Source organism: Neoarius graeffei, chromosome 4, assembly GCF_027579695.1.
Source record: "Neoarius graeffei isolate fNeoGra1 chromosome 4, fNeoGra1.pri, whole genome shotgun sequence".
Taxonomy (NCBI): domain Eukaryota; kingdom Metazoa; phylum Chordata; class Actinopteri; order Siluriformes; family Ariidae; genus Neoarius; species Neoarius graeffei.
The window spans coordinates 94,948,823-94,972,711 of record NC_083572.1 but is presented as its reverse complement, the minus strand read 5'-3'; the positions used below and the strand labels follow the sequence as shown (position 1 = coordinate 94,972,711).

The following is a 23,889-nucleotide window of genomic DNA, read 5'->3' as shown; positions in this document are numbered from 1 at the left end:
AAAGGGGATGTCTCACAGTGGTAAACATGGCCTTGTCCCAACTTTTTTGAGATGTGTTGTTGTCATGAAATTTAAAATCACCTAATTTTTCTCTTTAAATGATACATTTCTCAGTTTAAACATTTGATATGTCATCTATGTTCTATTCTGAATAAAATATGGAATTTTGAAACTTCCACATCATTGCATTCCGTTTTTATTTACAGTTTGTACTTTGTCCCAACTTTTTTGGAATCGGGGTTGTAAAAACAACAAGTTAATGCCAGGTATGTAGGTGAGAGATGAATGTAATGCAGTAGAGAGTTTAATGAAGGCAAGCTGGCAGACAAATCCAAATCGTGAAGCAAAGGCAGAGTATGTTAACAGGCAATGGTCAGGCGATGCACAAACAGAATATCAAAGGCAGAGGCTACAAGAGAGAATTCAAATACAAATTGGGTCAGTAACCAAATGATCAGCATGAACAATAAAGGCGTTGTAAAGTCAGGCATGGGAATACTGAGCGTTTACTTCACAATAAGAATGTGAACTAAGAGTCCTTAAATACTGTAGCTGTGATCAGGAACGGGTGTGTATGATTCGAACTCTGGAGACTGAGAGCGATGCGTTGCAGTGTGGTTGTTGTAGACCGTGGCAGCCATGTTTGAAGTCCGCTACAAACTCTGAGTTAATCAAAGGCTAAACTTTGAACAGGTGCACACATTAGAGAATAGACCAATGAAGGGACGGGGCGGAGACAGGGCCAGAAAGCGAAACAAAATACAGCACTTTCCATGTAGGGAAATACATGACACAGCATGCCACTTGCTTGATTATATGTACTCAGTGAAATGGAAGCTTGTGTTTGCCAATATTAATATTAGGAAAGAAATAACACATGACTAATTTATTGTCCAAGTGTTGACTTTTCCCCTGACTGGGTGTTTGACCTGCTGTTCCAACCCAATTATCATTCAGGAGTTTTGGCAAGTCCTGCAAGGAGATGAAACATTACACATGCCATATATTGTCCATGCGTGCTATTGATACACATAGCTGAACAATTGCTTGATGGGCCCTTGTACGAGCATGGCTAGATCTTACATTCTACTGCCTCTGGTTTGCTCCAGGCCTGTCATCACCCCTGAAAGCCAATTCTAATCTAATATTGCTGATTCTGATTAACACTGAGAGAACTTTTGCATGAACTGTAGTTGGTGTTTAAGTGTACTGAGCATATGGTTATTAGCAAATTTTTCCCTTGTGTTGTGTGAATATATTGACATGGAAAAGAAGGAGGTCATGCAAACTGACAGATTTCCAATGGTGTGCATGTTTTGGTTAGGGGTTTGAGCTAAGAATGTATCTACCGGTATCTGGCTAACAACTCGACACTGTCATGGTGATACAGTATAAAGTAGCACGTTGTGCATGTGTTATTTGTATATCAGAAAATTTTCAGGGCTAAAATGTGGTGCTTGTGTTATACCACATTTAATGAGTGTTGAAAAAGCAAGTGGTTGTTGGTTTGGGCGTGTTGCTTGAAATGTTGTGGAATGTAATAGCTTAACCTTGACAAGAGACAATAACACATAAAGGCTTAAGTAGCTTATCAGATGGCATTCATGTTATTCTTCAGCTGGCTTATTATGACCATGCTGTCCATCAAAACAAACAAAAAAACATTTTGTTGTATCATAGGGATATACGTGTGCATGTAATCCCTGTCAAGGATATAGCACTGATGGGTAGCCATTACCTCGGGTTCTGTTTGGTTTTATGGATGGATTTCAGCATTGTGAATATCTTCTGAGTTATCCAGCATTTTGCTTTTGTTTTTTTCTTTTTCATTATCAGCTACATGCCCTACATCAGAGGAGAACCGTCAGGGCCTTCCAGGCCTTAAGAGAAGGCCCAAACACATCAGCATTTCAAATGTTATATTTAGTTTCTTTCATTCTTTAATTGCTTTCATTCTTTCATAATTTCATTATTATAATTATTCCCTTGTAATTCTAATACAGCCTCATTTTCTATCAAATTTGTTTCAGAAATGAAAGACTTACTGTCCTGAAAACATTAAGGTACAAAACACTTAAGTTGTCTACTGGTAGTGTGCATGAGGTAAGGGTTAGGGCTAGAACACTAATCGTATACCTAGAAGGGTAATTGTAGTATACTTCAAAACTAAAAATCATCTCTAGGCTGAGAAGAGTTTAGAGCTGGCTCACTCATTGGTTAGAACTTCATTGCTGGGACAGAAGGCCATGTTTATTTATGTAGGAAGTGACGGATGAATTAACCAATCAAATTTTGATTTATAGTGGGAGGGACCAAAAATTTATCACCCTTGGCCTCTCGAAAGCCAACGAGAGCTTAACCGCGAATTGGCGCCATCAGTGCAGCAGTGAAGTCACCTTCCAGCCGGTGTAGCGTTCATCAGTAGTGTTAGTGAATGCTAATAAAGCAGTCAAGTCAGTGCTATCGAGAGCAAGTAGCACAGGCTAACGACCAAGAAACTAAGATTTCTGTCTACAGACTCTTCTTCCACACACACACTTGCCACAGTATTTTTCACTCAGACTTAAGTATTCATTTCCCTCTGTAATTTACTTAGTTACTTTTAAAATCAACATTGACAACTACACACAATGGAGCTGCCTAGCAAAATCCCTTGCAAAATCCTTTGCCCTGTTGCTTTTTTGGTGTGTCTGGCTAAGTTTTGGCTAAGCTAAAGCCCCAGATCTTATATATATACACTTTGTCTGCTTTGTATAAATTGACCTAAATAATTTTATAATATCAGGAAAGTGTTGTCTTTCAGGGCTGTTTCAAGCCCAATGAGCTACCGTATTTGCAGAAACAGTTTTGCATGATAATCAACACGGCACTTCTGTTTCCTGTTCATCCACAATGGTAATGGCAATGGCTCTACTTTTCATCAGGTGTCAGAATAACCATCAGCGGTGTTCATTATATATGTAAGAACAGTTGCAAACCTCTTTTCAGTAAGCTGGAGAAAGGCCTCTGACTGTATCCTTATCATACATAAAAGTACCATCAAGGTTAGAAAATAACCTATTAACAGAAACAAACACCCAAGTTAAAGTTAGCCCAACACTATCACTTTTTTTTTTCTTCTTTTCAGTGTTAGACGATTGCTGCCTTGTTGTATTGCTGAACGTGGACAGTGCGACCAGAGCCTGATATCCTGTTATTTCGAAATGGAAATATGTCATAGCCCTGAGTGCAAGCAGTCCATTGAATATTGTGAATATAAAAAGATAAAAGCATAATATAACCATGAAATGATTAATATAATTAATCTTGAAATGATTAAAAAAAAATCTCACTAGTTATTAGGATGGGCGGCACGGTGGTGTAGTGGTTAGCGCTGTCGCCTCACAGCAAGAAGGTCCTGGGTTCGAGCCCCGGGGCCGGCGAGGGCCTTTCTGTGTGGAGTTTGCATGTTCTCCCCGTGTCCGCGTGGGTTTCCTCCGGGTGCTCCGGTTTCCCCCACAGTCCAAAGACATGCAGGTTAGGTTAACTGGTGACTCTAAATTGACCGTAGGTGTGAATGTGAGTGTGAATGGTTGTCTGTGTCTATGTGTCAGCCCTGTGATGACCTGGCGACTTGTCCAGGGTGTACCCCGCCTTTCGCCCGTAGTCAGCTGGGATAGGCTCCAGCTTGCCTGCGACCCTGTAGAAGGATAAAGCGGCTAGAGATAATGAGATGAGATAATGAGATGAGTTATTAGGATCGAAATGGTGACATCAATGAAAATTTGGTTTAGTAAACACTGAAATGAAGATTTGCTATTGCTATTCTTGTACAAAAATCAAATAGCCTAAAGCTGAGAATCATAGGCTCGCTTTTCATTTCTGCTGAATTTGAAGCTGCCATGAATCCTTTCACATTATGAGGTGTTTCTCAGCCCGTACTCTTATTAAGATGTGTTTTTTGTTGTGCATTCTGGTCTGCCTCTGCCCCTGTTGTAAGATTTTTTTTTTTGTCTGCTTGTTTCCTAATTGTATTCATCAACTCCCATCTCTTGATTAGTTTGTCTGTTTATACAGTATTTCCCTAATGTTCATTTGTCATGTCTTGTCATGCTTTTCTCCTGTCTTGTTTTCATGTACTAGTTTCCTGGTTCTGTATCTTGCTTGTTTTCTAATCAATTAAATATGGATTATTCTTATTTATTTTGTCTGCCTGTTCTCTGCGCTCTGGCATGATGGTTATTTTTATGCACTTAATAAACAGCACACTGAGTTTCATCTGATCACATGTTACAGAAGCTCATCTCATTTTTAAATTATGTCATGTGTTCTAACTACATCGACATACGGGACTGTGTAAAAATCTTAGGCATGTAAACAACAGTAAGCCATAAAACATGAAACAAAGTCAGTATTTGGTGTGAGACGACCCTTTGCTTAAAAAAAAAGTAGTCTTAGGTACAATGAGTGCCGTTTTATAAGGAAATGAGCTGTAGGTTTTACTGGGCAGCTTGCAGAACCAGCCACGGTTCTTCTGGACACTTTATCACACTCGCTTCTTCATTTTGCACCAAAACCCAGCAGCCTTCATTAGGGCCCGAGCACCGTTTGGTGCGAAGACCCTATTGTTTTTCGCAGGATTATTATTATTATTATTATTTTATTTTTTTCTGTCGCGCTTGGCTTTTTTTGAGGCATTTCCCATGCACGAAAACTCATGAAATTTGATACACACATCAGTCATTGTAACCGCTTCTCAGCCACAGACGTTTGGCCCCGGGCATGGCCCAGGGACTTCATAGCGCCCCTTTTTCCATTTCCCATTGAAATGAATGGGTAGAACTTTGGAGTGATGATGTCACGCCCAACAGGAAGTGAGGTAATTGGGCTTATATGCGTTTGGACACATGGTCATTTTTAACGTACTCCTCCGAGACGGTTCATCAGATTCATGTCAAACTTGGCAAACATGATGCCAAGATATTGCTGATGTTGAATTGCGAAGGGATTTTTGATATGTTGTAATATGTTGAAATGGCAATATTATGAATTTTAATACACATTTAATAAACAGAAAATGTGTCATGAAGTCATAATACATTTAATGATTTGGCTGAAATCTTTCAGGTTATTAGAGAATGTGATTATTATGACATCTAGATGCCCAATATGCCTGTCTGGTATAGCGCCACCAGCTGGCTAAGGAAGGAATAGGGTTTTGAATATGTGTGTTTTGACACATGATGAATTTCAACATACTCCTCCTAGACGGTTCATGAGATTCATGTGAAATTCGTTATACGTGATGCAAAGATGTCGCTGATATTAAATTGCAAAGGGATTTTTGATATCTTGTAATATGATTCTGATACTCTTTAGCCGTCATGGCATCTTTATTAACAATCACAATCTTACACTTTCTCTAGTCGCGGTGGGGAGAACTCCGAACTCTTTTCATCTCTTTACAAACATAACACACCTGGGCATGTCCTAAACAAAATGTGGTGTCACAACATGAGTTTCAGGCTTGTGACTTGTAACCCACTGTGGTGAAAACAAAACACTACACCTCATTAAACTGCATTACAATCACATATCACATATTGTAACTTTACAAAATATTGGATATTGTGAGTCTGATGATATAACATACGGTATACAATTCTGTGCACACTCATACACACACTCACAGTCATATGCATATTTATGCATACACACATCACTCTCTCACAAGTATGCACTCACATGCACACGCAACATCTATGAGCACACTCTCTCTCTTTCACACACCTTCTCTCTCTCTCTCCCCCTCTGACAAACAGACACGCACACACACACACACACACACACACACACACACACACACACACACACAATAATAGTGACCTGCCATCATTGTGCATTTTGTTGCAGACATATGAAAACTCTGCATGTACACACACACACACACACACACACACTGCAGACACAGGAAAGCTAAGATGACTTAAGATTACAGCATGAGATAGAGATAAGGAGGAGACACATGTATAGTTTTGTACATATATAAATGTAAGGCAAGGCAAGTTTATTTATATAGCGCATTTCACACACAGTGGCAGTTCAATGTGCCTTACAGAGGTAAAAGCAAAACAGTAAACAATAGAAAATAAAATTACATAAAATAAAGGGGAAGAAGAGAGAAAAACATAATAAGAATTAAACAATAGTAGAAATAAAATAATAAAATGAAGTAAAAGTTCAGTAAAAAACAGCAGAATAAAATAGAATAAAAGTTAAGTAAAGTTTAAAACATGCAGAGACTGTAAAAGTTAAGTAAAGTTTAAAACATGTAAATATCAGTTAGCAGAAAGCATCTGAAAACAGCTTGGTCTTTAATCTAGATTTAAAGCTGCCAACAGCAGGAGCATTTTTAATGTCCTCTGGGAGTTTGTTCCATAGCTGTACTGCATAGTAGCTAAAAGCTGCTTCACCACACTTTGTTTTAACAACAGGTTTTACCAGTAAATTTTGCTGCTGCGATCTGGTAGATCTGATTGGGTTAGGCCGCTGCAACATATCAGAGAGGTAATTGGGCCCTGTACCATTTAGAGATTTGTACACCAGCAGCAATGCTTTAAAGTCAATTCTGTAGCTTACTGGAAGCCAGTGAAGGGACCTTAGAATTGGAGTAATGTGCTCTGTTCTTTTTGTTTGTGTGAGAACCCTAGCCACTGCATTTTGAACCAGCTGAAGTCGTTTGATGGTCTTTTTTGGCAGGCCTGTGAAAAGGCCATTGCAGTAATCAACCCTACTAGAGATGAAGGCATGTATAAGTTTTTCCAGATCATTGTTTGACATAAGTCCTCTTAGTTTGGAAATGTTTTTTAGGTGATAAAATGCCGATTTAGTGATTGCTTTCATGTGACTGTCAAAGTTTAGCTCGCTGTCAATGAAAACACCAAGATTTTTAACCATATCTTTTGTTTTAATCCCCTTTGTGTCAAGAATAGTGTTAATCCTGAGTCTTTCATCTTTTTTCCCAAATATAATTACTTCTGTTTTATCTGTGTTCAGCTGAAGAAAATTTTGTGACATCCAGTTGTTGATTTGGTCGATACACTGGTAGAAACATTCAAGGAGGGCATAATCATTAGGTGATTGAGCAAAATAAATTTGGGTGTCATCTGCATAGCAGTGATACAAAATTGAGTTGTTCTTGATAATTTGTCCAAGTGGGAGCATATAAAGGTTGAATAGTAATGGTCCAAGGATCGACCCCTGGGGGACACCACAGGTCAAGGACATTGATGTTGAGGTACAATTTCCCATGGTAACAAAGAAGCTTCTATTTTTTAAGTATGATTTTAACCAATTGATAACTTTACCAGTCAACCCAACCCAGTGTTCAAGTCGATACAGCAGTATGTTGTGATCAACAGTATCAAAAGCTGCACTGAGGTCCAGTAACACCAGGACCGATGTTTTGCCTGCATCAGTATTAAGATGTATGTCATTTATAACTTTAATCAGCGCTGTTTCAGTGCTATGATTGGCACGAAATTCTGACTGAAAGTTATCAAAACAGCTGTTTGATATCAAGAAGGCAGTTAATTGATTGAAGACAATTTTTTTTCAAGGATTTTCCCGATGAATGGTAGATTTGATATTGGCCTGTAGTTGTTCAATACTGAAGCATCCAGATTATTCTTTTTAAGTAGGGGCTTTACAACGGCTTTTTTCAGGGACAGGAAAAATGCCAGTCTCTAGGGATGTATTTATGATCTGAAGCACATCTGTAATTATAAGGTGAAGAACAGACTTAAAAAAGTTGGTGGGCAGAATGTCCAATTCAGATGTTGAGGAACTGAGATTTTGTACAGTTTTTTCAAGAGTCTCGTAATCAATCAAACAAAATTCTGACATTGTGTTGAAATTGTCTGTCTGTGTCACTGGTGATTGCAGCTTTTCAGTTATTTGCAACTGAGATATATTATGAGCAATATTCTGCCGTATTTTATCAATTTTACCTTTGAAGAAGGATGCAAACTCATTGCATTTATTAACTGAGAGAAGTTCAGGTGCTAATTGTGGTGGGGGATTAGTTAGTTTCTCTACTGTTGAAAATAGCACACGGGCATTGTTCATATTCCTGTTGATGATGTTGGAGAAGAAAGACTGTCTTGCTTTACCAATTTCATAATTATATTTACAAAGCATCTCTTTATGGATTTGATAATGGATGTGAAGTTTAGATTTGCGCCATTTTCTTTCAGTCTTCCTACATTCTCTCTTTAGCAGTTTAACAGCTGGGTATTGCTTCCATGGTGCTTTCTGCTTGTCATTGACTCTTTTGATTTTGAAAGGAGCAATAGCATCCATAATTTGGGTCATATTTAAATTAAAAATTTCCAGTAAGTCGTCTACAGAGTCTGACATTTTAGTTGAGATCTGAGAGAGAGCTTGCTCAAAGAGAACACGTGTTATCGTTTATGACTCTCCTACCCATAGTCGTTGAGCTGTTCTGAATGTGAAGGGACATAGAAACATCAGAGAAAACACAGAAATGATCAGATAAGGCCAGGTCAACAACAGTAGTAGAAACGGTAAGACCCTTTGCGATAACGAGGTCAAGGGTATGACCACGAGAGTGGGTCGGCCCCTGTACATGTTGTACTAGGTTGAAGTTGTCAATAAGTGCAAGTAGTTCTCTGGCATAAGTGCTTTCAGGATTATCTACATGCAAGTTAAAATCCCCAGATATAATAAGACAGTCAAACTCTAAGCAAATGACTGACAACAGTTCACCAAACTCTTCCAGAAAAACTTTGGCTGAATGTCTCGGAGGCCTGTAAATAGTTAATAACAATATGTTAGGAGAGCATGTAACAAGTGCACATAAGTGTTCAAAGGATGTAAAATCACCAAGTGAGGACTGTTTACATTGAAAAGAGGCTTTGAATATACCGTATTTGCGATCCCTCCACCTTTCCCATGTCGGGTAGCACTCATGAAATTAAAATTTGGGGGAGCTGCTTCAATAAGGGTGGTACATTTTCACACCACAGAAACACACACACACACACACACACACACACACACACACACACACACACACACACACACACAGTCTTTGTCTATCTCTCATCCGTCAAGCAGTCATGGCATTTGCAATATGCACATCACCTTTGAACTTTTGATGAATATATGACATGTGACTGTTTTGTTGGGTGGCGGAATGTCCTGGGTTGCGGAACCACACGTGCGAGGGCCCGTCAAGGCCGCTAGCGGCTTTAATTATATTTTCTGTTTTAATCTGAAAAGTGTTCTCTTATGTAATATGCTGCTCAGATATAAACTTTTTTTCTGGATCATATAATTTTGTCCTGGAAAATGAACGTTTGGACTCTAAAATATTTTTGTACTGACTTGATAATGTAGAGTCATAAAATAGAAATCTATAACAAAGTTTGTAGAAAAAAAAGGTGTCTAAGACTTTTACACAGTACTGTACATTCACATTTTACCTGCATATGGGCATGGTCTGGCTGTTAGTAGGAATTTGTATGAGGTAGTATACTAATAATTATGATGATAATTATAAAATAATAATGGATTTTAGACAGTCATTCCAGAATCAGGAATCTGAAGAGATATGGAAACAGTGACTAAACCGAACAAACAAGTAGAATGCAGCACAACAAAACAAAACAAAATATATTCCCAACATATTTAGACACTTTTATGAAGTGAAAATGAAAATGCTAGCCAGATTCAAATAACGTCAACTGTACATAAAGACAAAATGTTACCACAAATCCTTCTGGTTACATAAAGACATTTAAAGTACTTACTTGTTTTCTGTAGTCTATATTAATACTTAATTCTCTTGTCATATTTTTAAGATAATTAACAGTTATTCCATGAAATCGAGTCGTACATTAGCTGATAGCTGTAAGCCATGTACGACGAGATTGAGTGGAATAACTTTTATTCTAGCCGCAGTCACTGGATTTTGAGAAACAGAGCATTTTTATATTTTGCAAATTCGATGAATAAACACTATACAAACCATCCGACAAAATCATGTCCGCTTAGAATGTAAAAAAAAAAAAAAAATGGCGAAATGACAGTAACAATTTATGAAAAGTGCTATAATAATAATTCTTGAAAAATAAAACAAGATATGTTCTTACCATCAAATACTTTTATTCCATATGTTGTTGCTTGGTTTTTTTTTTTTTGTATATTTTTGGGTTCTGTTTTCGAGGAGGGTTTTTATTTCGTCCTCGGTTGGTTCAGTAACACGCTCTGCCATTTTCTTCTTCTTCTTCAGGGTTTTTTGGCGATTGACAAACCAAAATAAAGGTGTCACAAAGTGGGCTGGAATGTGGAACAGGTGATTTTTTTGGGGGGTATATTCTTTTAGCTATTTCTGTTTCTTTTAAATACTTGACAACAAAGTTATATATCTGACTTGATGCGCTCCGCCATTTTGTTTTTCTCTACTCACGGTATATGAGCTGATAGCCTAGTAGTAGAGTATCCAATCAGAGCGCGTGATTGCTCAATCCAGTGAATGTGGACAGAGTAAATTACCTTTGCGAATGCATTTTAGTCTACTTAATTTGACTTCCATGCAACCAAATAATAGGACTGAGCAGCCTTGATCTCCCAGGTTGTCCATCTGATGAATTTATGCTTTGTCCTCTACTGTCAATAATGAAAGAACTCTAATAATTTGAATATTTTAATAAGACCGTCAATGATGGCGTAGCTCACTCCGGCCCCGTCTAGTCTAGAAGGAACGATCTAAAGTGGGCCACCTTGGACAGTAAATGTTGCAAGCTATATACACTATATACAAGCTACAGTTGTGGTCAGAAGTTTACATACAGTGACATGAATGTCATCTTGGATATGAATATCATGGCAATATTTGGGCTTTCAGTAATTTCTTTGAACTGTTCTTTTTCTGTGGCAGAATGATTGTACAGCATACATCTTTAATTAAAAAAAAAAACACTAGAATTTGGTGCACAAGCTTTAATTTTCTTTGGGTTTTCTGAAATCAACACAGGGTCAAAATTATACATACAGGGTCAAAAATTTACATATGCTCACTTAGATTATTAATTCAGAGATGCTGAAACTTCCAAAATGTCTCGTATCTTGCCAAGGCAGAGGTCTCTTAACTTCCTGTTAGTGTTCATGATTGACTATAGCTGGTAGCTTCTCTGTGCCTTCATAAAAAGGGGTTGTTTATAGCAGTCATTGGATGAACCAACACACAGTAAAATGGGAAGGTCCAAGGAGCTCAATGCAGATCTGAGAAAGAGGATCACAGGTATACACAACTCTGGAATGTCTCTTGGAGCCATTTCTAAAAACTGCAAATTCCAAGATCAGTTCAAACAATTGTATGCAAGTTATTGTGAGGTGTAATCATTTTGCCAAGCCACTTTGCTTCAAGAAAACCCAAACTGTCACCCTCAGCTGAAAGGAAATTGGTTTGGATGATCAGGAACAACCTGGGAACCACCATGGCACAGCCCTGCCATGAACTGGAAGCTGATGGATCACTGTCTACAGTTCAGGTCACCATGGACTAAGAGGCTGCTATCCAAGAAATAACCTCCTGCTCCCAAATGGACACCTTCAAGCTTAACTAAAGTTTGAAGCTGACCACATGAACAAAGAAAAAGCCTTCTGGAGGATAGCTGTATGGTCAGATGAGACAAAGATTGAGTTGTTTGGCCACAATGACCACCATGTACAGAGGGACACTGTACCAGCTGGTGGTGGTGGTAGGATCATCATGCTCTGGGGCTGTTTTGCTGCCAGTGGAACTGGTTCATTGCACAAAGTGGATGGAGTAATGGAGAAGGAGGACTACCTCAGAATTCTTCAGCATAAACCATCAGAAATTTGAACATGATTTGGGACTTGGGAGTTACAACAAGACAATGAACCCAAACACGCATCAGAGCTGGTTGTGGAGGATAAAGCAGGCTAACATTAAGCTTAAAACAAGTCCTGACATCAATTCTTTTGAAAATATATGGCCCATGCTTACTGTATAAGTCGAGTCCATGCCAAGAAAAAAAAAAATTGAACTCTACCAATTCTACCATGAAGAGTCATGAAATATCCAACCAGAATTCTGCCAGAAGCTTGTTCATAGTAAACAAAAATGTTTGGTCAAGGTGAATCTTGGGAAGAGACATTTTACCCAAATATTAGCGGAGCTCCAGCGGCGCACCATACCTAAGAAAAAATTATAAACCCATCGAGTCGATTTTTTGTGGTTTGTCCGTGTATGTGTGCCACCATCATAGACATATAAACATAGACGCCGCATTCTGCGTAGAATCATACGTCATCCTCACTGCCATATTGGATGTGGCAAAGTGAAGATTCTTCAACCGTCTCTGGTATAGCGTCTAGACAGTAGCCGAGAATAAAGATGTCTCATTCATGTGCTGCGTTTAACTGTACCAACAGGTTTACCGTCCAAACGAGATCACATGGGATTACCTTTCACAGGTGAGACTGGAAAAATACTTTTCATTGTATTTGGTCATTATAACGTAATTTTACGAACAGATTTTTCTGACTTTGTGGATAATATGAAGGATTTTGACAGAACAGGTCAGACAGTCAGGATCAGAGAGGGAGCTGTTCCTTCAGTCTTCAGTTTCCCAGCTCATCTCCACCGGGTAGGTGTAGAGTTATAAGCAGTGAGAATTAGATAATACAGTGCCACACTATGATGAACGTTTTTGAACGTATGATGAATGTTTTTAACCTTTCTGAATATGAAGGAATCAGTGATGTATTTTGTTTTGGTATGACGTTAGAACCTGGCCAAACTCAGTTTGGCGGTCATTCAGCTCATTTTATTCAACGAGAGTAGGTCTGTGTGGTGACTCAATAAATAAAACAGTAAATTTTTATTTTCATTCACTATTTCCAGTTTTTCCACTATTTCCATCATTTATCATATTCAGTCTTGTAGGTTGGTTATTGTGGCCTCAGGTTTTGGTAGCTTGCTACGGTATGCTGACTGATTAGCTTACCTGAGCTATCTATCACGTATCTGTCGCTAGTTTGCAGTGTACAGGGTATTTATAACCTTTATGTTATGTGTTACAATGTGTTACAATGTGTTACAGTTATGTGTTGTTTTGATGCCTGTTTGTTTCCCAAATATATACATGTGTGTCTTAATGGGTGAATAAAAGGCATCGAGTTAAATATTATTGTAGAAAGGGGCTTTATGAAGTTCAGTCCATTTACTTGCGTTGGTTTACGGGGAAGATTTGCCACATCAAATATGGCGGACACTCTGACGTATCCCAGCAACGGGGCCACCAGCTCAATGCGGCGTCTATGTTTATATGTCTATGTGCCACCATTCATTCACACCACCTAGTGGTCAGTGTTAGTAATTACCAGTCATACACACCGCCTAGTGGGCAGTGTTAGTAATTACCAGTCATACACACCGCCTAGTGGGCAGTGTTAGTAATTACCAGTCATACACACCGCCTTGGGTGGCACAGTGGTGTAGTGGTTAGCGCTGTCGCCTCACAGCAAGAAGGTCCTGGGTTCGAGTCCCGTGGCCGGCGAGGGCCTTTCTGTGCGGAGTTTGCATGTTCTCCCCGTGTCCGCGTGGGTTTCCTCCGGGTGCTCCGGTTTCCCCCACAGTCCAAAGACATGCAGGTTAGGTTAACTGGTGACTAAATTGACCGTGAATGTGAGTGTGAATGGTTGTCTGTGTCTATGTGTCAGCCCTGTGATGACCTGGCGACTTGTCCAGGGTGTACCCCACCTTACGCCCGTAGTCAGCTGGGATAGGCTCCAGCTTGCCTGCGACCCTGTAGAACAGGATAAAGCGGCTAGAGATAATGAGATGAGACACACCGCCTAGTGGTCAGTGTTAGTAATTACCAGTCATACACACCGCCTAGTGGCCAGTGTTAGTAATTACCAGTCATATACACCGCCTAGTGGCCAGTGTTTGTTAGTAATTACCAGTCATACACACCACCTCGTGGCCAGTGCTAGCCAGTAAAGAAATAAAACAAAAGAGACTGGCTATGATATAAGAAAATTCTACAACCCAGAAACAGATGGGAGCTCCGCTTTTAGGCAGTGCCTAAATCTATATATTAGGTGTGCTGTATGTATAATTTTGACCCTGTGCTGATTTCAGAAAACCCAAACAAAATTGAAACTTATGCACCAAATTCTCGTATTTTTCCCCCAAATTAAAGCTGTATGCTGTACATTCTGCCACATAAAAAGAACAGTTCAAAGAAATTACTGAAAGCCCAAATATTGCTATGACATTAATATCCAAGATGACATTCATGTCACTGTATGTAAACTTCTGAGCACAACTGTATAGACAGAACTATATCCACCCTAGGAATACTGACCTGTTTACCAGAAAGAATCCAAAATGATGAGGAACTGACCGAGAAGAAACGATTTTTGTTGAACTGCTCATTAAGGCTTAATTAGTCCATAACTTCATTAATGATTGTAATTAAGCAAATCTGGATAGGAGTTATATGCACCCCAGGCAGACCTACCTTCCTGCCAAAAAGAATAATAATTGGTGAAGAATTGAGAGAGTAGAATCGATTTTCGTGAAATGTGGATGACGTTGGACGGATGACAGACAACATGTGATGGCATAAGCTCATGACCGGTCAGCTGGATGAGCTAATAATAATGATGTATTATTATGATGTTTTTTATTATGATGATATTTTCAATTTATAAGGATTCATCATTATCCACTAGTACCCCATTATTATACTCATGACAGTTTAGGGGTTTTAACATTTATAATATTTATTATTTTTGTTTATAGATGACATCCTCAATGTTATCTGCAAATTTATTCCTAATGCAAAATTATTATTCTCCCAATGTGGTTAGTTATCAGACTACAAGGTGAACAGGGAGAAATGTATCATGGTTCTGAATAATAGCCGCGCATTGACCTTGTCTTCTGACATTCTTATCATCATCTACATGAGACAGAAGTTATACACAGAACTGTTTATTAATGCATTCTCTGTTTGGCTTAGCTTTTTTTTTTTGTATTTTCATGATCGTAGATAACATTCTGAGATAATGATTGTACTATTGAATGCTTAGATATGATCTGTGACATTGGATTAGTGTGCAAATTACGAGAACTGCACCCAATTTCAAGCCTTTGCACTGCGATTTGCATGTACATTGTGATTTGCATGATTAGAACAAACAAACATTTTTTTGCATTTTTTTTGTGAAGCATGTGAGCTGAATATATAATAAATAAGCAAGCTGAAATCATATCCGGTGCAAAAATAATTATACCACAGTTGTGATGCTCCAATCTGGCGCTCAGTTTCTATAAAAGCAGCTCTGACAGTTGTGCCAGCTTCAAGACCAATCACAGGTTTATACTCAATGTAATACATTATCATTTCCATTGGAACAACTCATTTGGAAATGATAGTCCTCAGAGTTACTACGGTGGTGGCGTTAGCATTCATTCACGAAAACTGAAAAACTTTGTAAGATCTTTCAATCTCTCCATGTCCCTTCCAGGACTCCGTAGCCAAACATGGATGTTGAAATGTTTAATGAAGATGAATTGTCTTTGTTTTCCTTCATTCTCTCATTTTCTCTGATGACAAAAACAAAACAAAAGAAACAAAAAAAAAATGGAGAGCACAATATCACAAACGCACGATATCAACTTCTGATAGATTTGAGCCAATTTCTGATTCCATTTTATCTCAATGGATATTGTGTTATATGCATTTTTAAACCCATGCCCTCCCATCTGCAATGATAATCCCAGGCTTGTAGTACTCGAGTCTGAGTTGTGCCCTAATTTTAAGGACTTGTGACTCGACTTGGACTTGAGCACTGATGACTCAGACTTGGACTCGTGCATGAACTGCATTCGGACTCGTAAATTGGAGACGAGGACTCAGATTCTTTCTTTATTTTTTGTAACATTCCATAATTGGCATAATATATTTATATCTACATTCATTTTTGTACTAATTTCGTGCAAGAGTCTCACATCTTTGCGCCTTGGCACGTGCATCAGATAGACGCACGGGTGTGCTCTGGACAGCGCGTGCGCCAAGTGGACTCTCACGTGTGCCGTAAATGACTCGCACCTGCACAGGATTAAGGCACAATCAGCACGCCTATATAAAAACTGTGAAAACACACTTACTTTGCGAAGTATTGAGTTGCGTTGCTGACACATTACTGAGCCTTATTTCCTTGTTTGGTTTCCTGATCCCTGATTTCCTGTTTCTTGTCTTTGATTCTGCCGAGTCTACGATAGCCTGTTTGTTCCTTGCTTGACCTGTTGCCTGTTTCACTGTTTTATGATCTTACCTGCCATTCTGGATTGTTTACCTGTCTTCACTTGTATTAATAAACACACCTTCTGCACTTACGTTCGTCTCCCAACCATCTCTGACAGAATACTACACACTCCCTGATAAAGAGAAGCACATTCACCTGTTCATATGTCATGTTCAGGAACAAACTAATGTTAATGGCGCTAAAACAGCCACCGTCAAATGGAGCGGTTGGAGTCTTGTTCTCGGACTCGACTCAGATCAATAGTAGACTTGACTCTATTTTTTTTTAATGACTTGGACTTGACTTGGACTTGAACACTGGGGACTCGAGATTGGACTCAGACTAGAGGTTTAGTGACTTGGCTACAGTACTGGATAATACTGTCAATCAGCAACACAAGTCGACGATGTTACATTTCATACAATCTCAAAAGTCTTTCTGCCACCTGAAAATGGTCTCAGTTGCAATCTTCTAAAAAATTATAACTCCGTTTGTATGAAGAATTATAAAGTTTAGGATTAGGGTTATTAGCTGTATCTTTACTTCCAACCCCAATTTCCAAAAAAGTTGGGATGTTGTGTAAACTGTAAATAGAAACAGAATGGCATGATTTGCAAATCATGGAAACTCAATATTTCATTGGAGATAGTACGGTAGAAAGACAACATAACAAATGTTGAAACTGAGAAATTTTATTGTCTTTTGGAAAAAAAAATGTTTATTTTGAATTTAATGCCAGCCACATGTTTCAGAAAAGTTGGAACAGGACAACAAAAGACTAAACAACTAATTTGGTTAATTGGCAGCAGGTCAATAACATGATTGGGTATAAAAAGAGCATCCCAGAGAGGCGGAGTCTCTTAGAAGTAAAGATGGGGAGGGGTTCACCGCTCTGTGAAAGACTGTTTGGGCAAACAGTGCAACAATTTAAGAATAGTGTTCCTCAATGTAAAATTGAAAAGATGATTTCATCATCTGTGGTACATGATATCATTATAAATTTCTGAGAATCTGGATAAAATCTCTGTATTCAAGGGATAAGGCAGAAAAACAAAATTGGATACCCATGATCTTTAGGCCCTCAGGTGACACTGCATTAAAAACAGACAGTGGAAATCACTGTATGGGCTCAGGAACACTTCAGAAAACCATCGTCTGTGAAAACAGTTCATTACTGCATTCACAAATGCAAGTTAAAACCATATAATCAACAACCCAGGCTCATTTATGATGGACTGGGGCAAAATGGAAAACTGTCCTGTGGTCTGACAAATTGAACTTTGAAATTCTTTTTGGAAATCATGGACACAGTGTCCTCCAGGCGAAAGAGGAGAGGGACCATCTGGCTTGCCATCAGCGCATGCCGCAAAAGTCTGCATCTGTGATGGTAGGGAGGTTCATTAGTGCACATGACATGAGTAGCTTGCACATCTGCGAAGGCATCATTAATGCTGAATGATACAGGTTTTGGAGCAACATGCTGCCATCCAGATGACATCTTTTTCAGGGAAGGCCTTGCTTATCTATTTCAGCAAAACAAACCATATTCTGCATGTATTACAACTGCATGGCTCTGTAGTAAAAGAGTCCAGGTGCTAAACTGGCCTGCCCACAGTCTAGATCGGTCTCCCATTGAAAACACATGGTGCATTATGAAATTGAAATTCTATATCAGGCAAGAATGGGACTTCACTTTCAAAACTACAACAGTTGGTCTCCTCAGTTCTCAAACGCTCACAGTGTTGTTAAAAGAAGAGGTGATGCAACACAGCGGTAGCCATGCCCTGTCTCAAATTTTTTTTGAAACGTGTTGGTGATATCAAATTCAAAATGAGCAGACATTTAAAATAAAATAAAATGTCTCAGTTTCAACATTTAATATGTTGTTTTCAACATAGCAGTGTTGTCTTATGTTGCATTCTGTTTTTATTTATGATTTACAAAGTATCCGACCTTTTTTTTTTTGGGAGGGGGGTCTCATCTCATCTCATTATCTCTATCCGCTTTATCCTGTTCTTCAGGGTCACAGACAAGCTGGAGCCTATCCCAGCTGACTACGGGCGAAAGGCGGGGTACGCCCTGGACGGGTCACCAGGTCATCACAGGGCTGACACATAGACACAGACAACCATTCACACTCACATTCATGGTCAATTTAGTCACCAGTTAACCTAACCTGCATGTCTTTGGACTGTGGGGGAAACTGGAGCACCCGGAGGAAACCCACGCGGACATGGGGAGAACATGCAAACTCCGCACAGAAAGGCCCTCGTCGGCCACGGGGCTCGAACCCGGACCTTCTTGCTGTGAGGCGACAGTGCTAACCACTACACCACCGTGTCGCCCAGGGGGATGGGGGGGGGGGGAATTTGGGATGTAATTCAGAATGAAATGGCATGTGTTTGTAATATTTTTATTCATTAAATCATCTTTGGATAGCTTTGTTTTGCTTCGATTTCTCCCATTTCTATCATTTTCCCACATAATTCCATATTAATTTTTCTTTTTAATATTAAATTAAAGAAAATGTATGTGGTGACTTTTGGAGATCAAGCTTGTTTTGTAGAATGAAAGTCATTCAGATACCAGTTGGTAAACAAGTGTTAAACAGTGTCACAATTTTCCGTCTAGCTCATTTTTCAGAGCTCCTTTACATTCTCAGAATGTAATAGAGGTTGGCTCGGAGGCTTCCGGTGAGTGACAGTTTAACTGTGGCCTCCTTGTTTCACTGGCGTGTGTTCTTTCTGTTGACTCCATGAAGTCACAGATCTTAGTGGGGAAGCATAGCAGGTAGTTTTTCAGTAATCCTTCTCCTGCTGTGCTCCTGCACTACCAGCACGGTGTTGGATTAGCCTCAAGCTCCATCCACAACTGTCCATCAACTCTGACACAACGTCGATCATCTCTTTCCCTTCTCTACCTCTATCATAACTGTCTCTTTGCATTTACCACAAGAATCACTATCACTTATCATTATGCAGATGTTCCTCAGATTCCTTCTGCTGAGTAACAATGCTTCCTTTTCCCGTTCTGTGTCCGCCCTACAATTCCACCCATCTTATAATTTCTGCACCTGTCTTATTTGTGATAGCGTCAAACAACATTTTATAAATAGCTTTGATTTTCTCGCTGCATGACACAAAGTCTAGCTAATGTTTATCAGCGGAAATGGAAAGTCAGACAAAATAACCCCAGATTGCACCATGATGTAAAACTGTAGGGGGTGGGACAATGGGGGTTAGAGCAGTTGGAGGTTGGACCAATGCCTAGAAATAGAGTTCAAACATAATGGCACTTTTGTTGAGGGAAAAAAAAAAATACAGACGCGAGATTCAAATAGCAGCTACTGGGGTCATGCAGTCATCACATTTTCTCCCCAGCAGGTCTTATCTGAATGAATCTCACCCTCACACACAAGCTGTGTGACGATTTATTTTTGCGCTCATTTTATGATTTTTTTCTCCGCTACAGAGAAAGATCCATTTTCAAAGAGGCCCTAGACTCTTCCAAACATCTGAAGCTCCACAAAAGTCAATCAGTCTGGTTTAAATGTCTTTCATTGCTTTACCACTGCACCCTCTATGGTGGGACTGAAGCTTGTTTTCTGTGTGCGCGTGTGTGTTTGACATTTCAGAGAGTTTGGACGCTGGAAGGTGAACAGCTTGGCTCTGGAAAGAGAAGACAATGGCATTGCTTTGCCCCTCGACCCAGAGTTCATGCAGACCATCAGGCAGCTGGGCCGCCGTCCCACACTCAGTGCCATCACCGAGAACATCATCAAAAAATACGGAACACACTTCCTTCTCTCAGCTACATTGGGAGGTATAGAAAGAGAACGCAAATAGCATCATTATATAACAAGTAATATACTGTACATATGAAGCCAACAAAGAATATTCATGCTTTATGCCTTTATGCAGTGTTTTATGTAAAATTGTTCAGTTGGATTAACGTGATGCTATTAAATTACACGAATCACACTAATTACAGATGCTACAGATGCACTACTTACAGATAGCCACAGCCGATTTATTTATTTATTTATTTTTATTTTTATTTTTTTAACCCGGGGCTACAGGAGATGTTTAAAAATTATGCTTTTTATGTTTTCTCAGCGAAATCGGTATTTCAATTAAGCATAAATAAAAAGGGCAAAAAGGCATTTCACTGAAGGGGGAAGACACAGGACATGAAATATGCATTTGTGGTTCCTGATAAGGGATAGCGAACTTTGACCTGTGAATTTATAAGCCTTTGTCTTTGAAGCCAATAGAAACAAAGCAGGCAGAACTGTGATCTGTTGGTTCAAAGAAAGAAATGGAGGAGGTGTTTGTTCTTAAGTACTGATCACACCCACAGTATCTTGCAAAAGCATTCATCCCCCTTGGTGTTTGTCCTGTTTTGTCGTATTACAAGCAGGAATTAAAATGAATTTTTGGGGGTTAGCACTGTTTGATTTATACAACATGCCTACCACTTTAAAGATGCAAATTGTTGTTTTACTGTGACGCAAACAATAATTAAGATAAAAAAAAACAGAAATCTGGAGTGTGCATAGGTATTCACCCCCTTTCATATGAAAGCCCTAAATTAGAGCTGGCCCAACCAATTCACTTCATAAGTCACATAATTAGTTGATTAAGATCCACCTGTGTGCAATCAAAGTGTCACATGATCTGTCGCATGATATCTGTATAAATCAACCTGTTCTGGAAGGACCCTGACTCTGCTACACTACTAAGCAAGCAACATGAAAGCCAAGGAGCACTCCAGACAGGTCAGAGACAAATTTGTGGAAAAGTATAGATCAGGGTTGGGTTATGAAAAATATCCCAAACTTTGAATATCCTCTGAATATCCCAGGGAGCACCATTTAAATCTATTACAGCAAAATGGAAAGAATATGGCACCACTACAAACCTGACAAGAGAAGGACGCCCACCAAAACTCACAGGGCGGGCAAGGAGGGCATTAATCAGAGATGCAAGACACCAAAATTACACTGAAGGAGCTGCAAAGATCCACAGCGGAGATGGGAGTATCTGTCCATAGGACCACTTTAAGCTGTACATTCCACAGAATGGGGCTTTATGGAAGCGTGGCCAGAAAAAAAAAAAACATTGCTTAAGAAAACACATTTGGAATTTACCCAACAACATATGACAGACTCCTCAAACACAATGAAGAGGATTGTCTGGTCAAATGAGACTAAAATTGATATTTTTGGCCATCATGGGAAACATCATGAGTGATGCAAACCCAACACTTCCCATCGCCCTGAGAACACCATTCCTATAATGAAGCATGGTGCTGGCAGCATCATGCTGTAGGGATATTTTTTATCTGCAAGGACAGGAAAGCTGGTCAGGACTGAAAGAAAGATGGATGGTACAAAATACAGGGCAATTCTGGAGGAAAACCTGTTTGAGTCAGCCAGAGGTTTGAGACTGGGACAAAGGTTCACATTCCAGCAGGACAATGACCCTAAACATACTGCTAAAGCTACACTGGAGTGGTTTAAAGGGAAACATTTAACTGTCTTGGAATGGCCTAATCAAAGCCCAGACCTCAATCCAATTGAGAAACTGTGGCATAACTTGAAGATCGCTGTACACCAGCGCAATCCATCTAACTTTAAGGAGTTGGAGCAGTGGCTGGATGTGCTAAGCTAATAGAGACATACCCTAAGAGACTTGCAGCTGTAATTGTGGCAACAGGTGACTCTACAAAGTATTACCTTTGGGGGGGTGAATACCTATGCACACTCCAGATTTCTGTTTTTTCATCTTAATTATTGTTTGTGTCATGATAAAACAACAATTTACACCTTTAAAGTGGTAGGCATGTTGTGTAAATCAAATGGTGCTCACCCTTCAGAAATAAATTTTAATTCCAGCTTGTAATGCGACAAAACAGGACAAACACCAAGGGGGATGAATGCTTTTGTAAGACACTGAAGCATTTGTCTCGCTTTTTTTTTTTAAGTGGGATTATTTACTAACATATTTTACAGAACATATTGATGAAAAAAATCATAGTGGGCAATGTATCTTTGCATTGTATGCTTTTTTTCCCCTGAACAATTTCTTACTCTGCACACTCGTGTAAACATAATTATTGTACAGTTCAATAGCAATTTTGAACATCTTTCCTTAGTGTTAGATAATCTAAAATTACCACAGATCGATATTGATTATTCTTATGTCTGATAGTTTTCGATCTTAATTCTATATTAATGATGTAAAGTGAAAGCTCTGGTTCACTGAGCATCCAGCAGGGTCACACCATAAAAAATGTCGTGGTGGTGTTTCTGGTGCATGGCATGCGGAATCAAAAAAAGGAATAAATATTGGTTCATAACTGCGATGTGTATCTCATTATTGGTATCACTGTCACAAGACAATACAGCAATTTATTGACGTGAAATAGACAACATGACACGATTCAATTGTTCATATTCTATAATATTATTATTCCACTCAGGTTGATTTTGTGCCCTCGCAAATATTTTGCTCATCCAGCAATTTCACTCTTTACACAGTCTAATAAAGAACATCCACAGCCATCTTGAGGGTGTCTGTGTAGTACCATTCACAGTCATCTCATGGTGGTCTTTAGGCTTCCCATGTGGGGTCATCTTCAGCAACAGCAAGTGATTTTCATGTGACAAAATCTCCAAGCAAAAGTAGGGTATCAGAATTGGTCAGGCAGGTCCAGAGAACAGAAGGAGTCAGGATCCCTGGTAATTTGGGATTAGCATGCATAGTGTGTGTGTGTGTGTGTGTGTGTGTGTGTGTGTGTGTGTGTGTGTGTGAGAGAGAGAGAGAGAGTACCAGGGGTTATAATTCATGATTAAAAATGGGACAGGTTTACACAATGAAGTAACAAACCAATGACAAGACGGGGCAGAGGCAGGACTGAAACAGAAACCAAAACATGAACACATGGGGACTGTGAAGCAGAATTGGGAAACCGTGACCTTGATTTGCAAGTACAAGACCATGCTGGTTAGATTTTGTGAGAGAAAAAAATACTTTAGCTTCTTGAAACTTACTTTGGGAAAGAGTCCTTAAATTGGTGTGTATAAAATGTAAAATAAATGAATAAATTCCCTCCACTCCCAACATTTTATATTTGGGTTGAACCAAGCATAACTAAATCTGATTTAAAATGCATTAATAGGTTTCTTCAAAGCTTTCAGATTTTTTATTTATTTATATATTTTCATGGAAATTACCATATTTTTTGTAATTAGCATAGCATTACCATTTCTATAGATGGTGCAAAGAGATACCATTATTTGACATATTAATTACCAGTTCATTGCTCTCTATGTTGAAAATAAATGATTGTACAAATGACTAAAAGGAAATGCCGAGAAGACAAGATAAGGCCATGCACTGATTGTGATGCTAATTAATATTAATTGTCGGTAATTTCTTGTAAATGGTGAGCACAGTATGTTAAACCTGTGTATGTTCTTTCAAGCCAGTGACAAAACATAAAACCCATATACTGTGTGTGTGTATATATATATAT

General features: G+C 39.0%; 1 protein-coding gene across 1 annotated transcript in view; it reads left to right on the top strand.

Moving 5' to 3' along the window:
• The window catches only part of brinp3a.1 (bone morphogenetic protein/retinoic acid inducible neural-specific 3a, tandem duplicate 1), a 141,225-nt gene that overhangs the window by 53,136 nt on the left and 64,200 nt on the right, over positions 1–23,889 (top strand). Inside the window, exon 2 of the mRNA XM_060918361.1 lies at positions 19,985–20,172. Coding sequence (XP_060774344.1) covers positions 19,985–20,172 — 188 coding nt within the window. The remainder of the gene's footprint in view (positions 1–19,984; positions 20,173–23,889) is intronic.